Source organism: Saccopteryx bilineata, chromosome X, assembly GCF_036850765.1.
Source record: "Saccopteryx bilineata isolate mSacBil1 chromosome X, mSacBil1_pri_phased_curated, whole genome shotgun sequence".
NCBI classification, from domain to species: Eukaryota; Metazoa; Chordata; class Mammalia; order Chiroptera; family Emballonuridae; genus Saccopteryx; species Saccopteryx bilineata.
In genome coordinates this window covers 23414310-23440989 of record NC_089502.1, presented here as the reverse complement: position 1 = coordinate 23440989, position 26680 = coordinate 23414310, and the positions used below count along the sequence as shown (strand labels likewise).

Genomic DNA, 26680 nt, shown 5'->3' with positions numbered 1-26680 from the left:
AAAGATTATCCAAAGTAAAATTTTTCTCTCAGTGTAAAATTCTCAGACAGAAAACAGATTCAGTGGGGTTGGGGTGAGCACAGGTATCTTTTTGGGGTGATAAAAACATTCTGATATTGTGTTGTGATGGTTATGGAACTCAGTGATTTACTAAAAATCATTTAAATGTACAGTTAAAATGGGTGGTGTTAATGGTGTATAAATTATACTTTAATAAAGTTGTTAAAAAGATTATCAGAGCTCTGACTGGATAGCTTGGTCGGTTAGAGCACTGTCCCAAGCACAGAGGTAACTGATTAAATCCCTGGTCAGGGCACATACAGAAATAGGGATCTTTCCCTTCCTCATACTCCAAAAATCAATAAAATAAACACTTAAAAAAAAGATTCTCAGAAATTAAATGGCACCTGTTACCTAAAAACTAATTCTTGGTGAATAAGTGGTACAGAAAATATTTTTGTGGAAATGGGAGGGGCCCTCAGCCAGCTTTCTGAACGGTTCCCCTGTGTTCTGAATTTTTAAGCCTGTGTGAAGCAAATGGTAAGAGGATGCTGGACTGGGTGCACAGCTGGGGGCTGGCTCGATGGAGGTCATTTCCCATTTTGTGTTTAATGTCAACGGCAGGCATTCGAAAGAGACAATCCATAGGAGCCAATAAAAATGAGTGGAAAAGAAACGGCTGCTTAAAATGTCAAACTCTTTCAAATCAAAACAGAAAACCTAATAATTTAATAAGTAGCATCTGCCCTTTCGTTTTTGTACTTTTAAAACTGTGATTCTCCTTTTGACGACAGAAAAAAGAAGTTGACATTTTATATCTGTGCCTGAACCTTTTCTTTTAAAAAATAAACAATTTGAAATAGAATTTAGAATCTTCCTTGAAAGAAGGGGGAAGACGGGATAGTGGAGAGAGCTGGCAATGGACTCATTCAAGTTCAGAATCCCACACTGTGACTATGGTAGGTGGTCTCATTTTATGGTTGAAGCAGACCTAGTTCACTTTGCCAATCAAAATTTCCCAGCTTATGTGGCTCTTTGGCTCGGCTGATCCAACTGTGGTGCAAACAGTAAGATCATAGGTTTGATTTCTAAATGGACCTCTTAGCCTTGGTTAATTTGTGGCCTTATAAGATAACCAAACATTAGCCAGCTGCTCCACGAAGGTAAGATGGATACAAGGATGGCTGAATTCAAGAGTGTAGCTGCCCCCACATTTTCGCATCCCAAATTCTGTACAAATAACCCAAAGTACATATTATGCTGAAGGCTGCTCAGAATCTGCCTCTTCAGATGAAAAGAAATGTGATTTCACAGTGAGAATGTACCAGCAGATGTTCAAACGAAAGCTGAATGACTGGTTTCCCAGTAGAATGCAAAACGACATGGAAGAACTGGGATAGAGTGTTTATGCCCAGGGTAGCAAAATTAGTTTGTGTAAGAGACATATGGGTGCAAAGGTCACCTGTGGTCCCTTCTCCTGATTTATTTAACATTGATGTTATAAACTGGGAGAAAGTGACAGCAGGAAATGTGGTTCAAAGTAGGCATAGGCTGATAATGAGAGTGTCTGGTTCTCATTACTCTTTCCTTTTCCTTAAGTCCAGGATTCAGGAGCCTTCGAACTAAGTGAAGTTCAGGACTCTTTCTTCTTTGACCCATCACTGCCCCTCTATCCCCAGCTTCTTATTGGATATACTGGCATTTATGTAGCTAAACAACTATGGTGTAGGAGGAAAAGCATGTGGCTCTAGCCACTTACTGACTGTGCATGCTGAGGGACGGTCATAGGACCATCTAAGCCTCAGACTCTTGATCTTTTAAATGCAATTCATGCCACTTTGCAGGGTTGCTATGTTTAAAATAGGACAGAGATCACTGAACCCTTTGAAAATGTATTACAGAGATGATTATTTCATTCTAAGGTACACTTTTTGCTTTATGTTTAAACATCTCTGAAATAAATATTTATCTTGTGATCAGTGCATGTCACAGTTCAATTAGCAGCATTTTTTGTAAAATAATGGTGTACTTCTAATTGATGGTGTCTTATATTATGGGAAATATGCCGATTATTATTTCACTTTTAAAATATTGGTTACAATGTCAGATAAACTTAATCACTTGGGATAGAGCAATACTACAGTAAAACCCAGTTTCATAAAATTTTGTGATGAAGAGGTCCCACTGTTTTAGCACTAACTGGAAATCAGATTATTGTATTTGAAAGGAAATAAACTAATGTGCTCATCTCCAGCTGGTGAACATACAGGTAATTTTTTCCCTTGTAATTTTACATTTTTTTCAATGACTATGTATTACATATGTATCTGTATACATGTAAATAGCATTAGGAAAACAGTATTAGTGAATATTTTAAAAGTTGCTTACCACTTTGAGCATTCAAAATATGATGTTTATTTAATGACCAGCCTCCTAGGTTAGAAGCATCCATCTCAAAACCTTGTAAGATGACTGTCCTTTTCTCCCAGAGAATAAAGTCAGGGCAGGTTTCATATTCATATCCCACAGATACTGCAAACAAAGTGTTAATAACACATCAGAAACATTTTAAAATTTGTTTCTTTTTTTGGCCATTTTTTAAATGGAACTTACTGGGATGATATTGGTTAATACAATTATACGGGTTTCAAGTGTACAATTCCACAACACATCTTCTGTACATTGTGCTGTGTGTTCATCACCCCAGGTCAAATTTTCCTCCATCACCATCTATCCCCCCTACTCTTCTTGAACCTTCCACCCCCTTTCCCTTCTGCAATCCCCACACTGTTGTGGCTATAAGTTTTTTGTTTTTTAGTTAATCCCTTCACCTTTTTCACCCAGCCCCCAGTCCCCATTTCCTCTGACAGCTGTCTGTTCTCTATATCTATGAGTCTGTTTCTATTTTTTGTTTATTTATTTTGTTCACTAGATTGTACATATAAGTGAAAACATATGGTATTTTTATTTCTTTCACTGGCTTATTTCACTTAACATACGGTAATCATCTCCAGGTCTATTCATGCTGTTGCAAAAGGTAAGCTTTCCTTCCTTTTTATGGCTGAGCAGTATTCCATTGTATAAACAAAGCACAGGTACCACTCATCTAAATCTTGGCTATTGGGTACTTCCAAATCTTGGCTATTGAAAATAATGCTGCAATGAACACAGAGGTGCATATATTATTTAAAAAAATATTTTATTTAGAAAATTAAATTTAACAGGGTGGCATTGATCAATAAGAGTGCATAGGTTTCAGGTTGACTTTGGGTGCATAATTCTTTTGAATCAGTGTTTCATATTTCTTCAGATATATTCCCAGAAGTGGAGTTGTTGGTTCATAAGGCAGTTCCATTTTTACCCTGGTTGATAATTCTGTGGAGATTGCATTTGTTACTGAATTGTGACGGGTTGAGATCTGACTGCAAATGCCATTAACCTAGCACAGTACAGCATAGCACCTAGCATGGCATTGGGATTCTAAAGGTGATCAGTTCGTGCATATTGGATAAGCAGATGAATAAGTGAACAAGTGTTGTCATTAGGTATGTACCATATGTTTACAGACATTGAGCTTTAGCATAAGCTCTTGGGTTGAAGGTTGTGTTTTAAAAGTAGAGGAATAAGCTCTCTGAAGTCTTAAGCTGTGGTGACAAAATTTCTTTCTTTAACTTTGTAGAAGAAATGTGGGGGGGATGGTTTTTTTCTCTTTCTAAACTGCAAAATGCACTTAGGAAGTTGGTTTGGGGCTACTGAGTCTCTCATACAAAAACTGACTACGTGAGACTAATACAAACTGATTTGCCCAATTGGTATTTTCTACTGCACTAACTGGCTTTCAGTTTATTGAGAGTTCTGAGTTTGTTTAGAGCGTTGCAAGTGCTTCCAGTGTAAATTTCATGTTGTGCACATTATATTTTGGTTTCCGCATATAGCTAACCAGTGAAACATCATACAACATTTGGCTTCAACTCCTAGGAAGCACAGATGTTGTGCATTAAACTGGGAACCCTGGTAAGCCACTAAAACAAGTCGTGTGCAATGTGGTAGCTAGGGTGACAACTGAAATATGCATAGCTCAAGTATACCAAGCCTCAGCCACAGTCGCTGTTGGCAAACCTGTTTATCTATTGGAATTGCAAATTTCTGGTTCTTAAATTTAAAATGTATTTTTTTTTCTCACACTGCTCGAAACCTGAGACCACTGGCTCATTACAGTGCATACCTGGAAGCTTCATTTCCTTTTTATGAACACTTAAATATGGTCATCTGACATTGCCTATGAGTACCTGCTTCTACCTAACTCTTTAGATGGCCTGAATAACTTTTTCTTTGTTTTATCATTTGGTATGGAAACTGGTAATAAATATGTGTGCTTAAACACAGCACAGTAACCCAAAGACAAAAAAATTAAAGTAAGCCAGTTTTGGTTTTTGGCATTAGATGACGGGAAAAGATGATGTAACTGATTTATGTGTGCATGTGCATGTGTGTGTGTGAGCACATGCATACATAAACCAAAAAGTCCTTATGATTCTGAATATACAACCCTCTAACTTTGTGGATCAACTGTGGCCGATTTTAAATCAAATTGCTTTGTCCTGGTTGGGTGGCTTAGTAAATAAAGCATAGACTCAGTGCACCAGATGTTGCAGGTTCGATCCCCAAAGCATATGTGAGAAGCAATCAATGAGTGCTCAACTAAATAGAAAAACTAAGTGAAACAGCAAATTGTTGATTCTCTCTCCCCTTCTCCTTCCACTCCCCATTCCTTTCTCTCTCTTTCTCAAATCAATGGCAAAATTAAAACATTCAAAAAAATATTTGTAAACAGCTCCACCAAAGCCTTAATGGAGATCAGGGCCATCTGCTTGGGTGTGTGAGCTTTGCAGTCTCACAGGGGCCCACACTTAGAAGCACCCTACACTGGGTTTAATGCTTTGCTGTCACTGTCTTGAAATTGTTAATAATTTTTTAACAAGAGGTTCTGTATTTTCGTTTTACACTGGGTCTTACAAATTACATAGCTGTTCCTGACAAAGATGCCCTCCTATCCTATCATCAGCTGGGAAAGCTCATGGAACGCAAACTTGGTTTTTTTTTTTTTTTTTTTGTATTTTTCTGAAGCTGGAAACAGGGAGAGACAGTTAGACTCCCACATGCGCCCGACCGGGATCCACCCGGCACGCCCACCAGGGGCGATGCTCTGCCCACCAGGGGGCGTCGCTCTGTTGCGACCAGAGCCACTCTAGCACCTGGGGCAGAGGCCAAGGAGCCATCCCCAGGGCCCGGGCCATCTTTGCTCCAATGGAGCCTCGCTGCGGGAGGGGAAGAGAGAGACAGAGAGGGAGGGGTGGAGAAGCAGATGGGCGCTTCTCCTGTGTGCCCTGGTGGAGAATTGAACCCGGGACTTCTGCACACCAGGCCGATGCTCTACCACTGAGTCAACCGGCCAGGGCCGCAAACTTGTTTTAAAGTTAGCCCTAACCAAGCACTATTAGCAAGCCAGATCAATGGAGAGTTGGAAAAACTAATCCTGAAATAGAAATCATTTCTAAATGGAAATTAATTTAGGATCATCTGTTTCAATGCTGTTCTCAATTAAGGTGAATGGAAAAACAGAATTTCAGTGGATAAAAAGATCTCAGGGTAATCTAGCTCATGTTATGCTCACACAAGTTGTTGCTGTCTAAAATCTACTTGGTATCTTATCATGGTTCTGGTGCTTATCAAAAGAACTGTGATATAGTGGAGTTGGTTTCAGACCTAGAATCAGAAAAGACTCCATTAGCTTAGCTGTGTGTTCTTGGGCAAATTATTCTTCATTCCTGAGAGTTGTGTTCTTCATTAGTAACAAAGTGTGTATATGTGTGGTGGGGAGCAGAGTATGGACTAAAATTAGTGGTTCTTAGACCTTTTTGGGTCAGTAAACCTTTTATTATGAATTTTATCTAAGTTATTAATCTTCTTGGAAAAATGCATATGTACACAAAATTTTATATATAATTTTAGGAAGGTGTTCACTGGTCTATTGAAATGAAGATGCCAGATTAAAGACCTTTGTACTAGATTATTTTCATAATCCCCTTTAGTACTAATGCTATGATTCTAAAGTGCAGTCTTTTTTTTTTTAAAAAAAATTATTTATTTATTCATTTTAGAAAGGAGAGAGAATGAGAGGGAGAGAGAAAGGGGGGAGGGGCAGGAAGCATCAACTCCTATATGTGCCTTGACCAGACAAATGCAGGGTTTTGAACTGGCAACCTCAGTGCTCAAGGTTGACACTTTATCCACTGTGCCACCACAGGTCAGGCCGAGTCTTTCAAGATTGTATTTGACCAGTTCAATTTGGAGAATCAAACCAAAAAGTCAAAGACAGCACTGTATTTCATGTTTGCAATATCAGGTAAGAAAGCACACTTAGGGCCATGTTGATGTGTAGAACAACATAGTTTCTGCTTATCTTGTGAGCATTTATATGTCTTGATTGATAAATGTTCACATAACAATAATCACAGGTTAATTTAAAGCCATCAACTCTTTCCTTACCATTGCTAGGATCTACCTCTTGTACATTGTAAGCCTGGTGAGCTCCCCTACAATTCTTTTTCTGGAAGGTTACTGTGTAGTTCTGTGAATAAGTAATATGCCCTGGTGACCTCCTGTAGTGGTTTGGAGCCTACTTTTCCACTCTTAGTAAGTTAAAGATCTTCCCAACTCTGTGGCAGGAAATGCTTACATAAAGTATCAATTAAAGAGTTCTCCATGAAGTGGAAAAGAGACATATTCTTTTCACCTCTGCATATTTGCTGTCTGAATTGTTCTCTAGTCTACAACAGAAAAGTATATTGGCTGCAAATCCCAAAGTTATATTATCCCACTGCACCCCCAAGCCATAGCAAATAGCAACAAGGCAGGCACTTAATAAGTTCCCTCTAATTTTTATTAAATTCACTTTCTCACGAGAAAGTTTTATGAGCTAAAAAATTATAATTTATACTTAAGACTTGTCCAAAATTCCAACTGACTTTAATGAGAATGGCTGTATGCTGGAGTATTTTTGTATGTGGCTCCTTGCTCAGAGTCACTAGGCTAGGTTTTTTTCTGACAGCAGCACACATAAGTATAATCCTGGAATTTGTAATTGGCTTATGAGAAAGCAGACATTTTACCCCATGAAGTCAAGCTGTTTTCCAAATATAGTAGCAACCAATCCCAGACTTCCTCTCCTAGAAGCAGACTAGAATGTACCAAACACCTACTCTTTTTCATATAATTACATATGGAGGGAAGAGGGCTACTCAGAGGGCAGTACTGAAAATGCTGAGCCCTGACATTACACTCTGCCTGGCACTGTTTCAGCTGAGTCTCACTTAAATAAACAGGTTGGATACTACTTTGCCTGGTCAGCCTGTTGCTTATCACATTTGATCATCAACACAGCATGGTACAGGCCACAGATTTGGCCTCTCGCTCTCCAAAGTGGGGACTAGGAAGAATAGTATAATAGAAAGAAAAACTTAATTCTTCATCAACATTTCAGAGGAGCTAGAGAATGGAGACTGATCTGGCAGTGAGTGAAGCTAGGTAGGGAAGGGGGTCCTGGATTATACTTCCAGGGACTGGCAGAGTGGGTCTCATGGTGGTGTGTACATATGGGGGAGGCAGTTGAGAAAGAACCATTAGTAAGGCAGAATACTTTCTCTGAATCATGTGACTACTTCCCTTGTGACACCCTTTAATTTTGTCTGCATTTTTATCTTTCTGTATTCTCTCCCTCACCTCAACAAAAGTTTCTTAACCAAGATTGATTGATTGTCAAGATAGGTTTGTTACTTTTACAGAGGATTCTGTCCTCAGGTCAGAGGATTCTACCTCTGATTTCACTGTTAGGCATCCTGCAAATATTACACTGGTTTATGAAGAGAGACTGTGCCTTACTCCTCCAAAGTCACTAAACATTGGAAAAATAACCCGAATGTTCATTGTACTAATCACAGCAGTAGCATTTGTATGATGTAGGGACTGCAAGAAGGCTGAGGGCCACAACGCTCCTGACTACTATTTAGTGACTATGACATTCATCTATAAGGCTAGGGCAGGAGATTGAGATTAAATAGCCTAGGTAAAGACGCCATACAATGAAGCTGATGCGTGAAGTATAACAAGATTTTAGCAGATGATTTTCAACAGTTTCAGGCTAAGTCTTCAGAACTCATAATAGTTGCATTTATGAAGGCAATATATAATTAAAAGTAGTCTGAAAGTCAATGTGAGAAATTTACATGCTAACTTCATGAACTCAAGGAACATGTAAAAATAATTTTATGACATTGAAATGGTAGATAAAAATCCTCTTACCCAAAAGGAATGATTAAATAGAAAAATAAATATGTCTCACTCTTTTAAAATACCAGATTAATGCACAATGGCAATGAAACACCAAAAAACAAAAGATCTAAAGAACCCAAAGCAGGCCATGGCAACAATAGAGAAAGACTGTGTAGATAAAATGCTATCTACTGAAAACAGATCCCTGCTCCCAGAACTTCTACCTTTTCTTATTCTCTAGTGGTTTATCATAGAATAGGATGACCCAGAGGCTCCTCAATTTGACACATTACCCAGTGGCCTGAGATGTTTTGTTTATCTATCTATTATTCCTGGCTTACCAAGACTGTCAGAATCAGGTGATAAATTTTTATCAAGTGCCTTTTCAGCACTTAAGGAAATAGTCATATAGTTTTCTCTTTTAATCTATTAAAGTTGGCAAATTACAATAGATGTCCTAATGGTGAACCATCTTTGTCGGTCCTAAAATAAATTCTACTTGGTTATGATCTTTTGAATGACTCGCTTGATTTGATATGGTAATACTATATGTAGGATATGTACTCTACCATTTTACAAAAATAAAGTTTAAACACGATAGTGGTAAGAATGAGATAGCTGGATGAAGAGAAAGTGTAGGTAGGAAAAGTAAAAAGCATCCAGAAGGGAAGTAATCATACAATACTTTTGACAAGAGGTTCTCTACTCTGAAATCTAATTCTGTCCTGGCTTCTTTGTCCAAGCTTAGTTGCATAAAAATGAGCCTCGAACTTGGATGACACATATGCTACCAAAGGAAAGGTCATATATTGCTCACATGCACCTTTGCGAGCACCTCTGTGTACCTAGACAACACCTTCCTCTTCCTTCACAGGACCACCATCCCATTATATAGTTGATCCTTCAACAACATGCTGGTTAGGGCAACAGACCCTTGTATAGTAGAAAATCTGCCTATAACATTTTATTACACCCAAAAATTAATTACTAATAAACTACTGTTGACCAGTAGCCTTATTAATAACATAAACAGTTGACTAACATGTTTTGTATGTTATATGTATAATATATATACTGTAGTCTTACAATACAGTAAACTAGAGGAAAAAAAATGTTGTTAAAAAAATCAGCCCTGGCCGGATACCTCTATTGGTTAGAGGATAGTCCAGAAGCACAGAAGCTGCAGGTTCAATCCCCAGTCAGGGCACATATAGGAACAGATCAATGTTTCTCTCTCTCTCTCTCTCTCTCTCTCTCTCTCTCTCAAATCAATAAACTTTAAAAAAATTCAAAAGAGAAAATTCAAAAGAGAGAAAAACTATATTTACAGTATTTATTGAAAAATAAAAATGTGCATATAAGTGGACCTGCACAATTTAAAACTGTGTTGTTCAAGGATCAACTGTACAGGCAAGGGGTCAAACTTTGCCTCTGTCCTTATTCGTTTGTTTGTTCAGTCACCCAAAAATTATGCAGTATCTTTTTTAAGTGAGAGGAGGTGAGATAGAGAGACACACTCCTGCGTGTGCCCCAATTGGGATCCCCTGTCTGGGCTGATGCTGAATCAACCAAGCTATTCTCAGCACCCTGGCTGCTGTTTAAACCAATCAAGCCACTAGCTGCAAGAGGGGAAGAGAAAGAGAAGGAGGTGAAGGAGGGGAAGAGAAGCAGATAGGCACTTCTCTTGTGTGCCCTGACTAGGGATTGAACCTGGGACGTCCATACACAGGGCTGACACTCTATCGGCTGAGCAAACTGGCCAGTGCCAAATTATGCAATATTTAATGGGTAAATGGGGATGAACAAGACAGAACAAAATAGCATTCCCCTCAGAGGAGCTCCCATTATAGTGACAGAAACAAATCTAAAACAAAAATAAAAAAAATCAAATACACACACACATAAATTGTGATAAATGTTGTGATGGACTGTCATCTCAAAGTAACTGGTATACCCAATGCTGCACCTCCCTGTAACTTCAGAGGCTTTTACATCGTGAGAGAGAAAACAGACTTCATTAAAAGAATTCAGTCAAAAAACAAATAAGCAAATAAGTCATAAAAGTGCGGGGAGGTCAAATATGTTATGATGGGAAAATGCAGGGTATTAAGAGAGTGTAACAAGAGAATTTAAGTTGGAATGGAGACTCAAGAAAAAACCTCTATGTAAAAGGGATTTATATCATGAATTATAGGGAAGAACATTCTAGGTAAAGAACAGTATGACTGAAAGGCCTCGGGGCTTGGTAACTCTGAGAGATTTAAAGAAAGTCAGGGTGGCTAGAGAGTCAGTTTCTCTCCAATGCATCAGAAACATATAAAGATCCACCCTTTCCCCCACTAAGTACAAAATAAAACAAAAGATTACTATTCTCTAGCAGTATTCAGGCAATTTTCTTTGGGGAAATGTTAGGAAATACATTTACCTTGAAAATGGCCCATTTATCATTTGTAATAATGTGTTGATTAAAGGAATACAATATTGTAATGGAAAGAAAAGGGCTGTTATCTGATGACTCAGCAAACCTTCAGTGAGCCCCTCTATGTACTAGGCATGGAGGTGATCTGCCAAACACTGTGAATACAGTGGATATTACACAGGGCAGGATAATCTGTCATGTGAGAGAGGCTATACCCTGAAAGGTGACCTACTTTCTGGAACTTTCATCCATGGCTTCCTTAAAATAATATCAACCCACATTTGCATAGCACCTTACATTTAAATACATTTTTGTGTATATTACTTAGCTTAATGACTGACAAAAACTCATGAGGAAGACATATTTACTAACATCTGATAGATGAGATAATAGACTCAGAGAAGTGAAGTGACTAGTCCAAGGTCATCTGGCTAGTAAATGGCAGAATCAGAGCTCAAACCCAGTGACTCCTTAGTAAGTGCTTTTCCCACTATGCTAGATCATAGTTATTAAGAGAAACACCCACAATTCTGAAATGCTAAAGAAATAACCTTTAATTTGCTCCAAATTAATAAAAATAAGGACTGGAAGCTAGGGCTAGCCTTGAATGCATCCTGGGTCAGTAAGGGATGATGTTGTTGTTTTGAAGTCATTATGAGAAGTATCTCCTTTGACTTTCAAAAGTATCTTGGTTTGAATCATGAATCATACGGTCACCCAATATTGAAGAGATTATCTCTATAATGCCTTGACACAAGTTGGTAGAAAAGGCTGGGAGGCAAGCACAGTCATAAATCCTGAATTGGAATATAAGCCATACGGTTTGTTTGGTAAACTATTTAATTTTTCTGTCTCTTGAATATATCATCTTTCCAATAATTTTTAAATTGTTATGCCCTTAAAGCCATTTAATTGTGACCTAGCATTCACATGGGGAGGCACCCACACAAACATATACATACAAATGAAACAAAATTTTTCAAAACTATACTCTTTCTCTTTTTTCTTTTTCTTTCTTTCTTTCTTTCTTTCTTTCTTTCTTTCTTTCTTTCTCTTTCTTTCTTTCTTTTTTTGGACAGAGACAGAGAGAGAGAGTGAGAGAGAGGGACAGATAAGGACAGACAGACAGGAAGGGAGAGAGATGAGAAGCATCAATTCTTCACTGCAGCACCTTAGTTGTTCATTGATTGATTTCTCATATGTGCCTTGATGGGGGTTACAGCAGACTGAGTAACCCCTTGCTCAAGCCAGTAACCCTGGGCTCAAGCCAGTGACCATGAGATCATGCCTATGATCCCATGTTCAAACCGGAGACCCCACACTCAAGTTGGTGAGCCTGTGCTCAAGCTGGCAACCTTGGGGCTTTGAATCTGGGTCCTCTGGGTCCCAGTCTGATGCTCTATCCACTGCACCACTGCCTGATCAGGCAAAATTTCGCAAAACAAAACTCTCTTGATAGTGTTACATTTCGCTATTTTCTATTCTGTTTATTTTTGTCCTATCACATTCCATTACATTTTATTCCATTTAAAATAAAATACTCGATTGACTCACCAAATGGATTTTGCAATATACTAATGGGTGTTACTAGCAGTTTGAAATGGGCACAGGCTGCTTACCAGACAGAGTATCAGTTAGAGTCATTAAGAAATCCTGGTAGCACCTGACCAGGCGGTGGCGCAGTGGATAGAGTGTCGGACTGGAATGCAGAAGGACCCAGGTTCGAGACCTCGGGATTGCCAGCTTGAGCGTGGGCTCATCTGGTTTGAGCAAAGCTCACCAGCTTGGACCCAAGGTCGCTAGCTCAAGCAAGGGGTTACTTGGTCTGCTGAAGGCCCGCGGTCAAGGCACATATGAGAAAGTAATCAATGAACAACTAAGGTGTTGCAATGAAAAACTGATGGTTGATGCGTCTCATCTCTCTCCGTTCCTGTCTGTCCCTTCTATCCCTCTCTCTGACTCTCTCTCTGTTCCTGTAAAAAATAAAAAATAAAAAATAAAAAAAAGAAATCCTGGTAGGAACTGGCACTTTCACTTTCAAGGTGCTGTCTCATATCTTATCAGACATATTAAAAGGATACAACCCACAACCCATATTCTATATTAAACATATTTCATATTTAAGTGTGAAAAGTGAGTTGCAGTTGACTGGCTGACATAATGCTCCATTTTGCTTTATTTAAACATTTACTAATGTTGACTTTCTGGTTTTCTTTTCATATTTTAGGCCAACAAAGTTACTTTTCGAGTGGCAAATATTTTTTGCAGGTCCTTGAAAGACTTGTATCCCTGGTGCTGTGCCTGTAAAGCAGAATGGATAAAACAGCCCTACTCACAGTTAATGATTATGAATTCATGAGCAGAGAGAAATGATAAAAGATTATTATCTCTGCTAGCTTCTTTGACAGAAAGCCACTAAGGTGTTGAATTGGATACTTGGTAAGGTGGGTTGGTCACTTTACTGAAGAGAGGCAGCAGTGAAAGACATACATGACTCAGGACTGGAAGACCCGAGTTTGAAGTCCTGCTCTGAACAGGACTCTAAGCAAGTCACTTGCTCTTTTTGTTCCTCAGTGTCCCCTTCTGTGAAATTAAGATCAGCTTAATCATGCCATGCTAACCAGGCAGGAATATCATAAGGATTAAAATGAACTAAGGTATGTGAAAGTACTTTGCAAATTGTAAAGCACTGCCCACTCATTATTAAAATATTCAGTGGATGCTATTTTTTTACTTCCCAGCCTGCTTAGGTTGTACTGAAGGGAAATTTATGAACACTGAAGCATCATTCTCAGGGATGTTTTGTGTGCACAAAGCAATGGTAACTTAGCACCTGTTATTATTAATGTTCTCCTGTTTCTCTCTAACACAATTCAGACAGACTCATATGCATTGTGAACCTTTAGGAAGTCTAGTTCTCCCTGAAACACTACTCTTTCTTGCAGAACTACTGTACTAAATTATTATGCAATTGTTGTTGCCAATAACCTTGAAGAAAAATAGAATTGTTTATAGCAGTGCTATTAAAGGTGGATGGCTGATTTCCTGAACTTCCACAACTCCACACCGTTGCAATTTAATTTAATTAAAATGAAGACCAGGCAGAATGCATTATTACATACTGATAATGTATGCAGACACAGGCCGACATAGGGAATTATTTTGACAAAATTCATATAATGGATGCAGATCAGAGGCCCTGAACAAGCTAGTTAGTCAAATTAAATAAGCTGTCTCTAGAATTTTAACGGCACTGTGAATTTAACAATAATGATTTTTTTAACATTGTTTTGCAAACTGCAGAGTTGGGAAAGAAAGGAATAATATACAATTATTTCCAGGCATCATACCTTATTTAGAGCTAGAGAATAAAGTACTAAGGCCAAATTATTTCAAATGCTCACATGCAGTTTTTAGCAGGAGAGTCTTGTCTGGGCATCAGACAACAAAACCTTTAAGCCAGATGAACTAGGGATTGCGGTTTTTGTACTGCAACACTGGGGCGATTTCACTCTTCTTCCACTTGATCAATATTGTACCTGGATTAATCAATCCTATCAGTTACCATTGATACTTCTCTGAGGAAGTCATTCACAGAACCTCTGCTGCTAATTTACTTACTCTGGTATTATCCTTCCAGTTGCAAAATCTGTTTCATTGGGAAAATAGTGAGATATCCTAGGATCTCAAGCACTCCTTTTCTCATTTTGGCTGTCCTCAACAATCTATTCTTCTTTTGTGATGCTCTAGCACCTTTTGAGATCTCCCCAGCTCTACGCAGTTGAGCTATGCAGGAAACAAGAGTCCCACATTTCAAACTAAGTGCATATTTCAACTTCATTATTCACCACTACTTTGAATTTAGCTTTTTTAATTCTGACAACTTCTTTCTCCATCACCCAGAAATGGATGGGACAGAGGTTTATATTTAACTGGCATGGGAAAAAAGAAGAGTGGGAGACCTTCCTAGGCCATAGTTTAAACCCATATGCTTTCTGTAACTGGGACTGTAAGAATATCAGCCAAGGTTTCTTTCCTATTGCTGTTGTAACAAATTACCACAAACATAAAGGCTTCAAATAAGGTTGGTTTATTATCTTACAGGTAAAAGGGTCAGAAGTCTGAAATGGGTTTCACTGGGTTAAAATTAAGGTGTCAACAGGTTGAGTTCCTTCTGGAGGCTCAAGGGAGACTCTTTCCCTTGCCTTTTCCAGCTGCCAGAGGCCACCCGCATTTCCTTGGATCTTGGCTCCCTCCTCCATCGTCAAAGTTATCAACATTACATCTTGCTGTGCCTTTCTTCCATAGTTATATCTTCCTCTAAGACTGACCTCCCTTCAGCTTTCCTCTTCCACACTTAAGGACCCTTGTCACAACATCGGGTCCACCGAATACTCCAGGATAATCATCTCAAGGTCAGCTGATTAGCAACCTTAATTCTCTTTTGCGATGTAGCATAATATATAAACAGGTTCCATGGATGGACATATTTGGTGGGTGGTGGCTGTTCTTCTGCCTGCTAAAAAACTATACCAGATTTCTGAACCTGAAGCAAATATGAAAAGTGTTATATATAGGACAATTGTTAATATCATGTGCAAAATTGGGGAATATATCTGAGTAGGATTATTGGATCATACAATAATTTTATGTTTGACTTGTTGAGGATTCGCCAAACTGTTTTCTTCTGTCAGTGCCATTTTATCGACTTCACTTTATGCATAAAATGTTTTGCATCTCTTCCTTTTAAATACATCTAGAGACTGTTTTCTCTTGCATCAATTAAGTGATCATAAAATATGGCCAGAAATACAACCAAATGTTTTCTTTGTTTGCTTAGATTTAATCATATGTATTGTTAAACAGTAACATTCTTGACTCTTTTTTTCCATTCATTTTTCATTTGAACTATTTATTGTCTGTTGCATTCATCAGGTGCTCAAAATCCATCTTTAGAGTAGATTATCCAACTTTATTCTACCACTTGTTCTAATACTAAAGCACCATTGAGAAAATTCCCGTAGTCTCTAGAGAGATGAAATGGAGACTAGGTAGTAAATAAAATCCCTTTAACCATGATTAAGTTATCAGGACATTTCCTACAAGGTAAATAATCCATAGTCTATTTTAAGCACCACACCTGAAATCATTTTGGCTGCTTTCCTTGAGATTCGTGCCAGTTTTCTTTCTCTACCCTTAAAAAATGTGTTCCTTAAGTCCACATAAAACAACCATGAGGAACATTCCTCCCCTTCCCTCTCTTTGGATATTTCTGAGTGGGTCAAACTCACTCTTGCTTTTGTTACTGTTATTAGCCTTAAAAATGAGCATTTTAATTAAAGCCATTTAAAAGTCAGAATGCTTGAGAAAGTTTAAATCAGGAACATAATTGTAGAAACAGGAAGTAAATCAACACTCCTAGGCGAACAATAAGAATGGAGACTTCCTCACTGATGTGTACACTAAAAAGACTTTTTTCTTTGTTTGAGTTGTTTATTCAATCATCCATGAACATATTAGAAACTGAGTCAGTAAGAGCACTTAAATACAACAAGGAGAAAAAAATTTTGAATCGTTAGCATTAGAAATATTTAAAAGACATGTAATACATTGTATGTATAAAGTAAATTTGATAAAATGGCACGAACAGTGTGGAAAAGTTTGGTGGATCCTCAACAAGTCAAAAATGGAATTACTGTATGATCTAATAATTCTACTCAGGTATACTCCCCAAAGAATTGAAAACAGTTATTCAAACAAATACTTGTACATAAATGGTTATAGCAGCACTATGCACAGGAGCCAAAAGGTAGAAAAAACTCAAATGTCCATTGATTAATGACTAGACAAACAAAATTGTGTTATATCCATACAATGGAATATTATTACCGTATTTTTTGTTCCATAAGATGCACTTTTTTTCTCCAAAAGTGGAGGGGAAAATGCCTGTGTGTGTTATAAAGTGAATGTTCACTTTTTTTAGCTGCTGTGGTTTCCAGACAACTAGAAGTGTATTTGAACATTAAAGTATCTTTTCATTTGTTAATAACAGTGCTAATGATTATTAATACTGCTGTTGAGTTTACATTGTTGAAATATTATTGTGGTATTGTCGGTCAAATAAGTTTGTAAATATGATATATACATTTGCTCGCTTATAGTTTGCATTGGGTGTGGGGGACAGGCTGTAAGCTGGCAGTCATTATAGCCTAAGACTTAGTTTTAAGACTAAACCTTTCCCACCCTTTTAATACTAAGATCTTTTCAAAACTAAGCTTTTCCCCACACCCTTGACTGTTGCATGATGTGGGGTAGTGCACGCTTATGAGGAATTCCACTTATGCCTCAGATAAGTGACTTTGTATCAGAGACTTCCTTGTTTATATATTGGATTAAAGGTTTTGATTTCTACACTAGAAAATGGGGCTGACCAGGGGCTCACTCTCTCTCTCAGCTCCTGCTATTAGCATTGCAGAGAAGAAACAGCCAATATAGCAGAGTGCTGAAAGAGAAGCCAGTTTGTACAGAGAGAAGGAGATGGGGAACAGAGGTGAATAAGGCTGGTGAGCTAGAAACCTTTGATTCTAGGAATACTCGGATAAGTCAGTGGCTTTGGAAGCCCTGAATGGAAAGAGAAGTGTTTTCCCACTGTGTATATCTCTTACCCACTGGATACAAGCTAGGATTAAAGCTAATGGCCCACCAGTTCTTGGCTCCATTGTTTCATTACTATCTGTCTGAATCAAATGCAAAACTGCACAGGCCAGGCGGCTCTGATGGTGATGGTGGCTGTGGCTACTGGCCTTATAGTTCAGAATATTTTTTTCTTATTTTCTTCCTTAAAACCCTAGTTATAATCCAATAAAAAAATGGGAAGAGGACATGAACAGACACTTCTTCCAGGAAGAAATACAAATGGCCAACAGATATATGAAAAGATGCTCATCTTCTTTAGTTATTAGAGAAATGAAAATCAAAACTGCAATGAGATACCCCCTCACACCTGTTAGATTAGCTATTATTAACTAAGACAGGTAATAGCAAATGTTGGAGAGGCTGTGGAGAAAAAGGAACCCTCATTCACTGTTGGTGGGAATGTAAAGTAGTACAACCATTATGGAAGAAAGTATGGTGGTTCCTCAAAAAACTGAAAATAGAACTACCTTATGACCCAGCAATCCCTCTACTGAGTATATACCCCAAAACTCAGAAACATTGATACGTAAAGACACATGCAGCCCCATGTTCATTGCAGCATTTTTCACAGTGGCCAGGACATGGAAACAACCAAAAAGCCCATCAATAGATGACTGGATAAAGAAGATGTGGCACATATACACTATGGAATACTACTCAGCCATAAGAAATGATGACATCGGATCATTTACAGCAAAATGGTGAGATCTTGATAACATTATACGAAGTGAAATAAGTAAATCAGAAAAAAACAGGAACTGCATTATTCTATACGTAGGTGGGACATAAAAGTGAGACTAAGAGACATTGCTAAGAGTGTGGTGGTTACAGGGGCAGGGGGGAGAGGGAAAGGGAAAGGGGAGGGGAAGGGACACAAAGAAAACTAGATAGAAGGTGATGGAGAACAATCTGACTTTGGGTGATGGGTATGCAACATAATTGAAAGACAAGATAACCTGGACATGTTATCTTTGAATATATGTATCCTGATTTATTGATGTTGCCCCATTAAAAAAATAAAATTATTAAAAAAATACCCCTAGTTATGTCTTATGATCAGGTGCGGCTTATGGAGTAAAAAATACGGTAGACCGTAAAGAGGAATAAAGTATCAGTATATGCTATGGCATGGATGAGGTTTGGAAACATGATAAATGAAATAAGCCAGACACAAAAGACCACAAATTGTATGATTCTATTTCTTTGAAATATCTAGAATCAGTATACCCACAGGGATGAAAAGGAGATTGGTGGCTGCCAGGGCCTAAAGGGGAGGAAAGAGTAGAGATTGACTGCTGCCATATATGGGGTTACTTTATGGGATAACGATGAAAATGTTCTGAAATTAGAAATTAGTAATGATAAAAAAGATTATGTCAGAGTAATGGTGGTGTAAGAGATACTCCTGATCTCTCCTCTTGAAATTTCAACAAATTGAACAATTATAACATAGCGAAAAAAATCCTAGCTGGGCTCGCAGGCATGCCTGAAAGATCCGCACACTGAATGCACTAAAGGTGAGATGGGTTGAAAAGGAGGGTGGAAGATAAAACACACTCATGGTCAGCTCTAGAGGCAAGAGAAGCCAGAGTGACTGGGTTATTTTTTTCTCTGCCAAGACTAGGGGAGTAAGAAAGCTTAGGCTATGTGGGTTTTGTCTGCTGGGATATGAAGAGGGAGGCATGGAGTGACTGGGTTTCCTTCTGCTGGAAGGTGCAGAAAGATTGAGGGGCAGAAGGGGTGATACTAAACCAAAGTGGTAGCAGAGCATGGGGTCATGGCCAGTGTTCCTGTGTTCTGCCTGCAGCTCGCACTTGGTGAAGAAACAGAGAAAACCAAAGTGCATCCCCCTAGCCTCCCAGATCCCATTTCCCTCACCTCATGGGTACAAAGAGTGGCAGAGACAAAAACCAACCACTAACTTGCCAGAGATATTTTCTCCCCTGAAGAACAGAGGTACTCCATGTCTAGTCCCCTGGTCTATTGAGAAGGGAGGAGGAGTGCTCAGAAGGCTGAGATCACCACTGCTAAAGCTGTGAAGCCATAAAGTTCTCACAACACACTCCACCCATTAATACAACTGCAGCCCTGCCTACATCATTGTGACAACCTCTCAGATGAGGTCAGCCCAGGAATTTCACAGAGCTAAGACTTGTAATACAGTGACATTTACTGGAAGAAAAGAAAAACATCTTGAAACTGAAAATCTTTTTCCTTTTTTATTTTTCTTTTTTCCTTTCTTTTTCTTTTATTCACTTTTTCTCTTTTGGATTTCATTTCTTTAATTTATACAGTGTGTCCATAAAGTTATGGTGCACTTTTGACTGGTCACAGGAAAGCAACAAAAGACGATAGAAATGTGAAATCTGCACCAAATAGAAGGAAAACTTTCCCAGTTTCATACCTATTTAGTGCAGTTCGATGTGGGCTCATGCATAGATTTTTAGGGCTCCTTAGGTAGCTATCCTGTATAGCCTCTACAGACTCGTCACTGACTGATGGCCTACCAGAACGGGGTTTCTCTACCAAACTGCCGGTTTCCTTCAACTGCTTATCTCACCGAGTAATGTTATTCCTATGTGGTGGCGCTTCTTTATAAACGCGCCAATATTCATGTTGCACTTTGGTCACGGATTCGAATTTAGTGAGCCACAGAACACACTGAACTTTCCTCTGTACTGTCTACATCTCGACTGGCATGGCTGTGGGCTGCTCTGCTGTATACATGGTGTTACGTCATCATCTGTGCGTGCATACATGCTGCCACATCATCCTACAGAAACTGGGAGGGTTTTCCTTTTATTTGGTGCAGATTTCACATTTCTATCGTCTTTTGTTGCTTTCCTGTGACTGGTCAAAAGTGCACCATGACTATACGGACACACTGTATATTTTCTTATTTTTATTTTTGTGGGTGTTTTGTTTTTGATTTTTTTGGCTTGTTTGTTTACTGTATTTTTTATTTGTTATTACTTTAATTTTTTATATTTTACATAATATTTTTTCAATTTTTATTTATTTATTTTTGTTTGAGTTCTTAGCAATACCACTCTCAAATGCCACCAAGGAAGAAGAAATCAAATACTATGGCTGCACAAGACAAACAAGTAATTCAGAAAGAAAATAAAAAATCTCCAGAAAGCAATCTCCATCACATAGAAACCTTGGAATCAAATGATAGAGGATTCAAAATTGAAATTATGAAAATACTCAATGAAATGCAAGAAACACTGATAGGCAATTTAATGAGCTCCAAAAACAAACTGATGGACAAAATGAGTACGTCACCAAGGAGATTGAAAGTTTAAAAACAGAGATGAAGAACTCAATACATGAATTGAAGACTGAGGTAGCAAGTTTACCTAGTAGAACATGCCAGATAGAGGAGAGGATCAGTGACATCAAAGATAGGCAACTAGAGATGCTACAGAGAAAAGAGGAAAGAGACTTAAAAATTAAAAAAAGTGAAATGGAAAAATATTCCATGTCCATGAATCGAAAGAATCAACATAGTTAAAATGTCCATGTTACCTAAAGCAATATACAAATTCAGTGCAATCACCATCAAAATCCTAATGTCATTTTTTTAAAACAATGGAACAAAAAACCACCAGGTTTGTATGGAATCATAAAAAAACCTCGAATAGCTAAAACACTCCTGAGAAAAAAGAACAAAGCTAGAGACATTATAATATTTGACTTCAAATTATACTACAGAGCCACAATAATGAAAACAGTATGGTATTGGCACAAAAACAGACATACAGACTGATGGAATAGAATCGAGAGCCCAGAAATAAAACCACATATATATGGACAAATCATCTTTGACAAAGGAGCCAAAAATATGCAAAGGAGAAAAGAAAGCTTCTTCAAGAAATGGTGCTGGGAAAATTGGAAAGCCACATGCAAAAGAATAAAATTGACTACAGTTATTTTTCCCTGCACAAAAATTAATTCAAAATGGATCAAAGACCTAAATAAGTTATGCAAAACAGTAAGTTACACAAAAGAAAATATAGGCACTAAATTTATGGACCTTTCTTGTAGAGAACAATTTATGAATTTTCCCCAAAGGTAAGGAAAGTAAAGACAAAAATAAACAAATGGGACTATGTCAACTAAAACACTTCTGCACAGCTAAAGAAACTGACAACAAAACAAATAGGCAGCCAACTAAATGGGAGATAATATTTACAAACAACAGCTCTAATAAGAGGTTAATATCCAAAATATTTAAAGAACTCACAAAGCTCAGCAATGAACAAGCAAGTGATTCAATTAAAAAATGGGGAGAGGAGCTGAACAGACACTTCTCTCAAGAAGACATACAAATAGCCAACAGACAGTGGTGGGATTTAGCCAGTTTGCATGGGTTTGGCAGAACTGATACCTAATATTTTGTTGAGTTTGGTGATTGGTTGTTAAAATGGCATTTGTAATCAGGGTTCTCTCTAGGGTGGGCACCTGGGCAGCTGCCCAATGTGAAAATCACAAATTTATATTTCTTACTTTTTTTTAAATATTCATCTGTGCAACAGCATATTCTAAGCACCCGTAGTAATGTTTGTTTCATTCATAGGTGAAAAAAATTGCAAGTGAGGATGCCAATCAAGAAGCAATTTGGAAATATTTTAAATATTCAATAACAGTTTTATTGTTTTTTGTCAGGTATTATTTAATATTTTCATTAATATTTTAAACACTTTCTTATAACATAATCTAGTTTTGTGTACCTCTTTTATTGTCCTTATTTAAGTATTAAATGCATGAAATAATAAACTACCTTTCAGTATATTGTTTTTTGTTTTTGTATTTAAAATGGTCATTAGGGGAGAGAACCAGATGTTAAATTAGTTGAATCCCACTACTGCCAACAGGTATATGAAAAGATACTTATCTTCAGGCGCTATGAAAGAAATGCAAATCAAAAGTACAATGAGATACCACCTCACAACTGTTAAATTGCCTATTATCAACAAGACCAGTAATAACAAGTGTTGGACAGGCTGTGGAGAAAAAGGAAAATTCATTCACTGCTGATAGGAATGCAAACTAGTACAACCATTATGGAAGAAAGTAGGGCGGTTCCTCCAAAAATTAAGACTAGAACTGCCATATGACCCAGTGATCCTTCTACTAGGTATCTACACCAAAAACTCAAAAACATTGGTACGTAAAGACGCATGGACCCCCATGTTCATCACAGCATTATTCACAGTGCTCAAGACATGGAAACAACTAAAGTGTCCCTAGATAGAGGATTGGCTAAAGAAGATGTGGTACATATATACAATGGAATACTACTAAGACATAGGAAATCATGATGTAGTGACATTTACAAGAACATGGATGGGCCCTGAGAACAATATACTGAGTAAAATAAGTAAATCAGATAGATGCAGAAAAGGTATTCAATAAAATACAACATCATTTTATGTTAAAAACAAAAAAAAATGGGTATAGAAGGAAAATATCTTAACATAATAAAGGCCATCTATGATAAACCATCAGCTAACATCATATTAAATGGCATAAAAGTGAGGACTTTTCCCCTAAAATCAAGAACAAGACAAGGTTCTTGTCCACTCTCTCCACTCTTATTCACCATAGTGCTGGAAATTCTAGCCAGAGCAATCAGACAAGAGAAAGAAATAAAAGGCATTCATATTGGGAAAGAAGAAGTAAACGTTTCACTTCTTGCAGATGATATGATCCTGTACATTGAAAACCCCAAAAACTCCACAGAAAGACTCCTAGAAACAATAAACCAATACAGTAAGGTCGCAGGACACAAAATTAATATACAAAAGTCCATTGCCTTCCTAAATGCCAATAATGAAACATCAGAAAATGAGCTAAAACAAAAAAAAACAAAACAAAAAAAAACCAATCCCCTTCATGGTTGCAACAAAAAAATAAAATACCTAGGAATAATAAACATAACAAAGAGTATAAAGGACCTATATAACGAAAACCACAAAGCATTGTTAAGGGAAATTGAAAAAGATATAATGAAATGGAAAAATATTCCTTGTTGCTGGATAGGAAGAATAAATATAGTCAAAATGACTATACTACCTAAAGCAATATACAAATTTAATGCATTTACCATCAAAATTCCAATGTCATTTTTAAAGAAATGGAACAAAAGATCATCAGGTTTATATGAAACTATAAAAAACCCCAAATACCCAGAGCAATCCTAAGGAAAGAGAACGAAGCTGGGGGCATTACAATACCTAACTTCAAACTATATTATAGAGCCACGGCAATCAAAACAGCATGGTATTGGCAGAAAAATAGATGCTCAGATCAATGGAACAGAATAGAAAGCTCAGAAATAAAATCACATGTATATGGTCAAATAATTTTTGATAAAGGGGCCAACAACACACAATGGAGAAAAGAAAGCCTCTTTAACCAATGGTGCTGGGAAAACTGGAAAGCCACATGCAAAAGAATGAAACTCAACTACAGTTTGTCTCCTTGTACTAAAATTAATTCAAAATTTATCAAAGACCTAAATATAAGACCTGGAACAATAAATTACATAGAAGAAAACATAGGTACTAAACTCATGGACCTTGGTTATAAAGAGCACTTTATGAATTTGACTCAAAAGGCAAGGGAAGTGAAGGCAAAAATAAATGAGAGGGACTACATCATACTAAGAAGCTTTTGCACAGCAAAAGAAACTGACAACAAAACAAACAGACAGCCAACTAAATAGGAAATGATATCTTCAAACAGCACAAATAAGGACCTAATATCCAAAATATACAAAGAACTCACAAAACTCAACAACAAACAAGTAAAGAATCCAATAAAAAAATGGGAAGAGGACATGAACAGACACTTCTCCCAGGAAGAAATACAAATGGCCAACAGATATATGAAAAGATGCTCATCTTCATTAGTTATTAGAAAAATGCAAATCAAAACTACGAGATACTACCTCACACCTGTTAGATTAGCTATTATCAGCAAAACAGGTAATAACAAGTGTGAGAGAGGCTGTGGAGAAAAAGGAACCCTCATACACTGCTGGTGGGAATGTAAAGTAGTACAACCATTATGGAAGACAGTATGGTGGTTCCTCAAAAAATGAAAAATAGAACAATCATATGACCCAGCAATTCCTCTACTGGGTATATACCGCCAAAACTAAAAAAATACTGGTATGTAAAGACACATGCAGCCCCATGTTCATTGCAGCATTATTCACAGAGGCCAAGACATGGAAACAACCAAAAAGCCCATCAATAGATGACTGGATAAAGAAGATGTGGCACATATACACTATGGAATACTACTCAGCCATAAGAAATGATGACATCAGATCATGTATGACAACATGGATGGACCTTGATAACATTATACTGAGTGAAAGAAGTAAATCAGAAAAAAACAAAACAAAACTAAGAACTATATGATTCCACACATAGGTGGGACATAAAAATGAGACTCAGGGACATGGATAAGAGTGTGGTGGTTGGTGGGGGGGGGAGGAGAGGGAGGGGGCAGGGGAGGGAAAGAACACAAAGAAAACCAGATAGAAGGTGACGGAAGACTATATGACTTTGGGTGATGGGTATGCAACATAATCAAATGTCAAAATAACCTGGAGATGTTTTCTCTGAACCTATGTACCTGACTGATTAATGTCACCCCATTAAAATTAATAAAAAATAAAAAGGTAAAAAAAATAAGTAAATCAGAGAAAGCTAAGAACTATATGATTTCACACATAGGTGAGATATAAAACTGAAATTTATGGACATAGATAAAAGTGAAGTTGTTATGGGAAGGGGATGGGGAGAGGGTGAGAGGAAGGGAGTAAAAAGGGACAAATATAAGGTGTTGGAAAATTATTTGACTTTCGGTGATGTGTATACAACATAATGAACAGCTCAAATGGCATAGAAATGTTTACCTGAAACTTACGTACTCTTCTTGATCAATGTCATGTGTTAAATTTAATTTTCTAAATAAATTTAAAAAAATTAAAAAAGCCTGACCAGGTTGTGGCACAGTGGATAGAGTGTCAGACTGGGACACAAAGCACCCAGGTTCAAAACCCTGAGGTGTTCGGCTTGAGTGGGGGCTCATCCAGCTTGAGCATGGGCTCACCAGCTTGAGTGTAGGGTCGCTGGCTTGAGCGTGGGATCACAGACATGACCTTATTGTCACGAGCTTGGGCCCAAGGTCACTGGCTCGAGCAAGGGGTCACTCACTCTGCTGTAGCTACCTGGTCAAGGCACATATGATAACACAATCAATGAACAACTAAGGAGCTTCAACCAAGAATTGTTGCTTCTCATCTCTCTCCCTTCCTGTCTGTCTGTCCTTATCTGTCCTCTCTGACTCTCTGTCTCCGTCAAAAAGATATTGGTGATGGCTATAGCACACTGTGAAAATGCTAAAAAACAGAGAATTGTACACTTTAAATGAGTAAACTTTATGGTATGTGAATTATATCTCAATATAGCTGTTATTTTTAAAAAAAGTAAAATTGAGTTGCATTTATGTGAACTCTGGCAAAAATGACAGCTGTATACTGTCCTGATCAGCTCTTTATGAGCGTACAGGGTTAAACTGTTAAGTGTCATACTTTGGGAGTATTTTTTTTTAAAAACAAAACAAAACAAAAGAGACCTCCAACAATTCAGCAGGCATTCTGAGAAGTCTCTCAAAGAATTGGAGAACAAAGCCTTATGGAGAAAAGTTAGAAGAATGTTGGATTATTCTAATATAGCAGAGCATTTAGGACAATGTCCTGGAGAGGAGACTGTGAGGCTCTGAGTCATAGCAGAAATCAGATGTCACGCTCACAAGTGTTTACTGCAGAGAGTTGAATGAAGGGATTATTTACAGAGGCTTGAGCCAAGCTAGGGGAATTTAGAAGAGATGGTGACTCATCCAGGGACTGACAACACTTGGGAGCTTTCTGGGGAAGGAAAGAGAGGGAAAGATGACACAGAAGACCAGAATGAGCATGCGGATTTGGAGGAGAAGCTATTGAACAGTAGCTGCCCTCTCCTAACATACTTACTGTCACAACTATTAGAAAGCAGAGAGCAATAAATACCCTCACCTCTTCTATCCACCCTGTAACTTCTGGATGGTTCTACTCACTCACTAAATCAAAAGGGTAGTCAGAGAGCAAAGGAGTCCAGGCTATGCAGTCCATGGAATCCAGGGTCTCAAAGCACAGAGAAGGGCAGGGTAGAG

General features: G+C 37.8%; 1 protein-coding gene across 2 annotated transcripts in view; it reads right to left on the bottom strand.

Annotated features, from left to right (window-relative positions):
- The window catches only part of TENM1 (teneurin transmembrane protein 1), a 1131584-nt gene that overhangs the window by 149912 nt on the left and 954992 nt on the right, over positions 1–26680 (bottom strand). For both annotated transcript variants that reach the window (XM_066248720.1, XM_066248721.1), the window contains one exon: positions 2389–2532. In XM_066248720.1, the coding sequence (XP_066104817.1) occupies positions 2389–2532 (144 nt within the window). The remainder of the gene's footprint in view (positions 1–2388; positions 2533–26680) is intronic.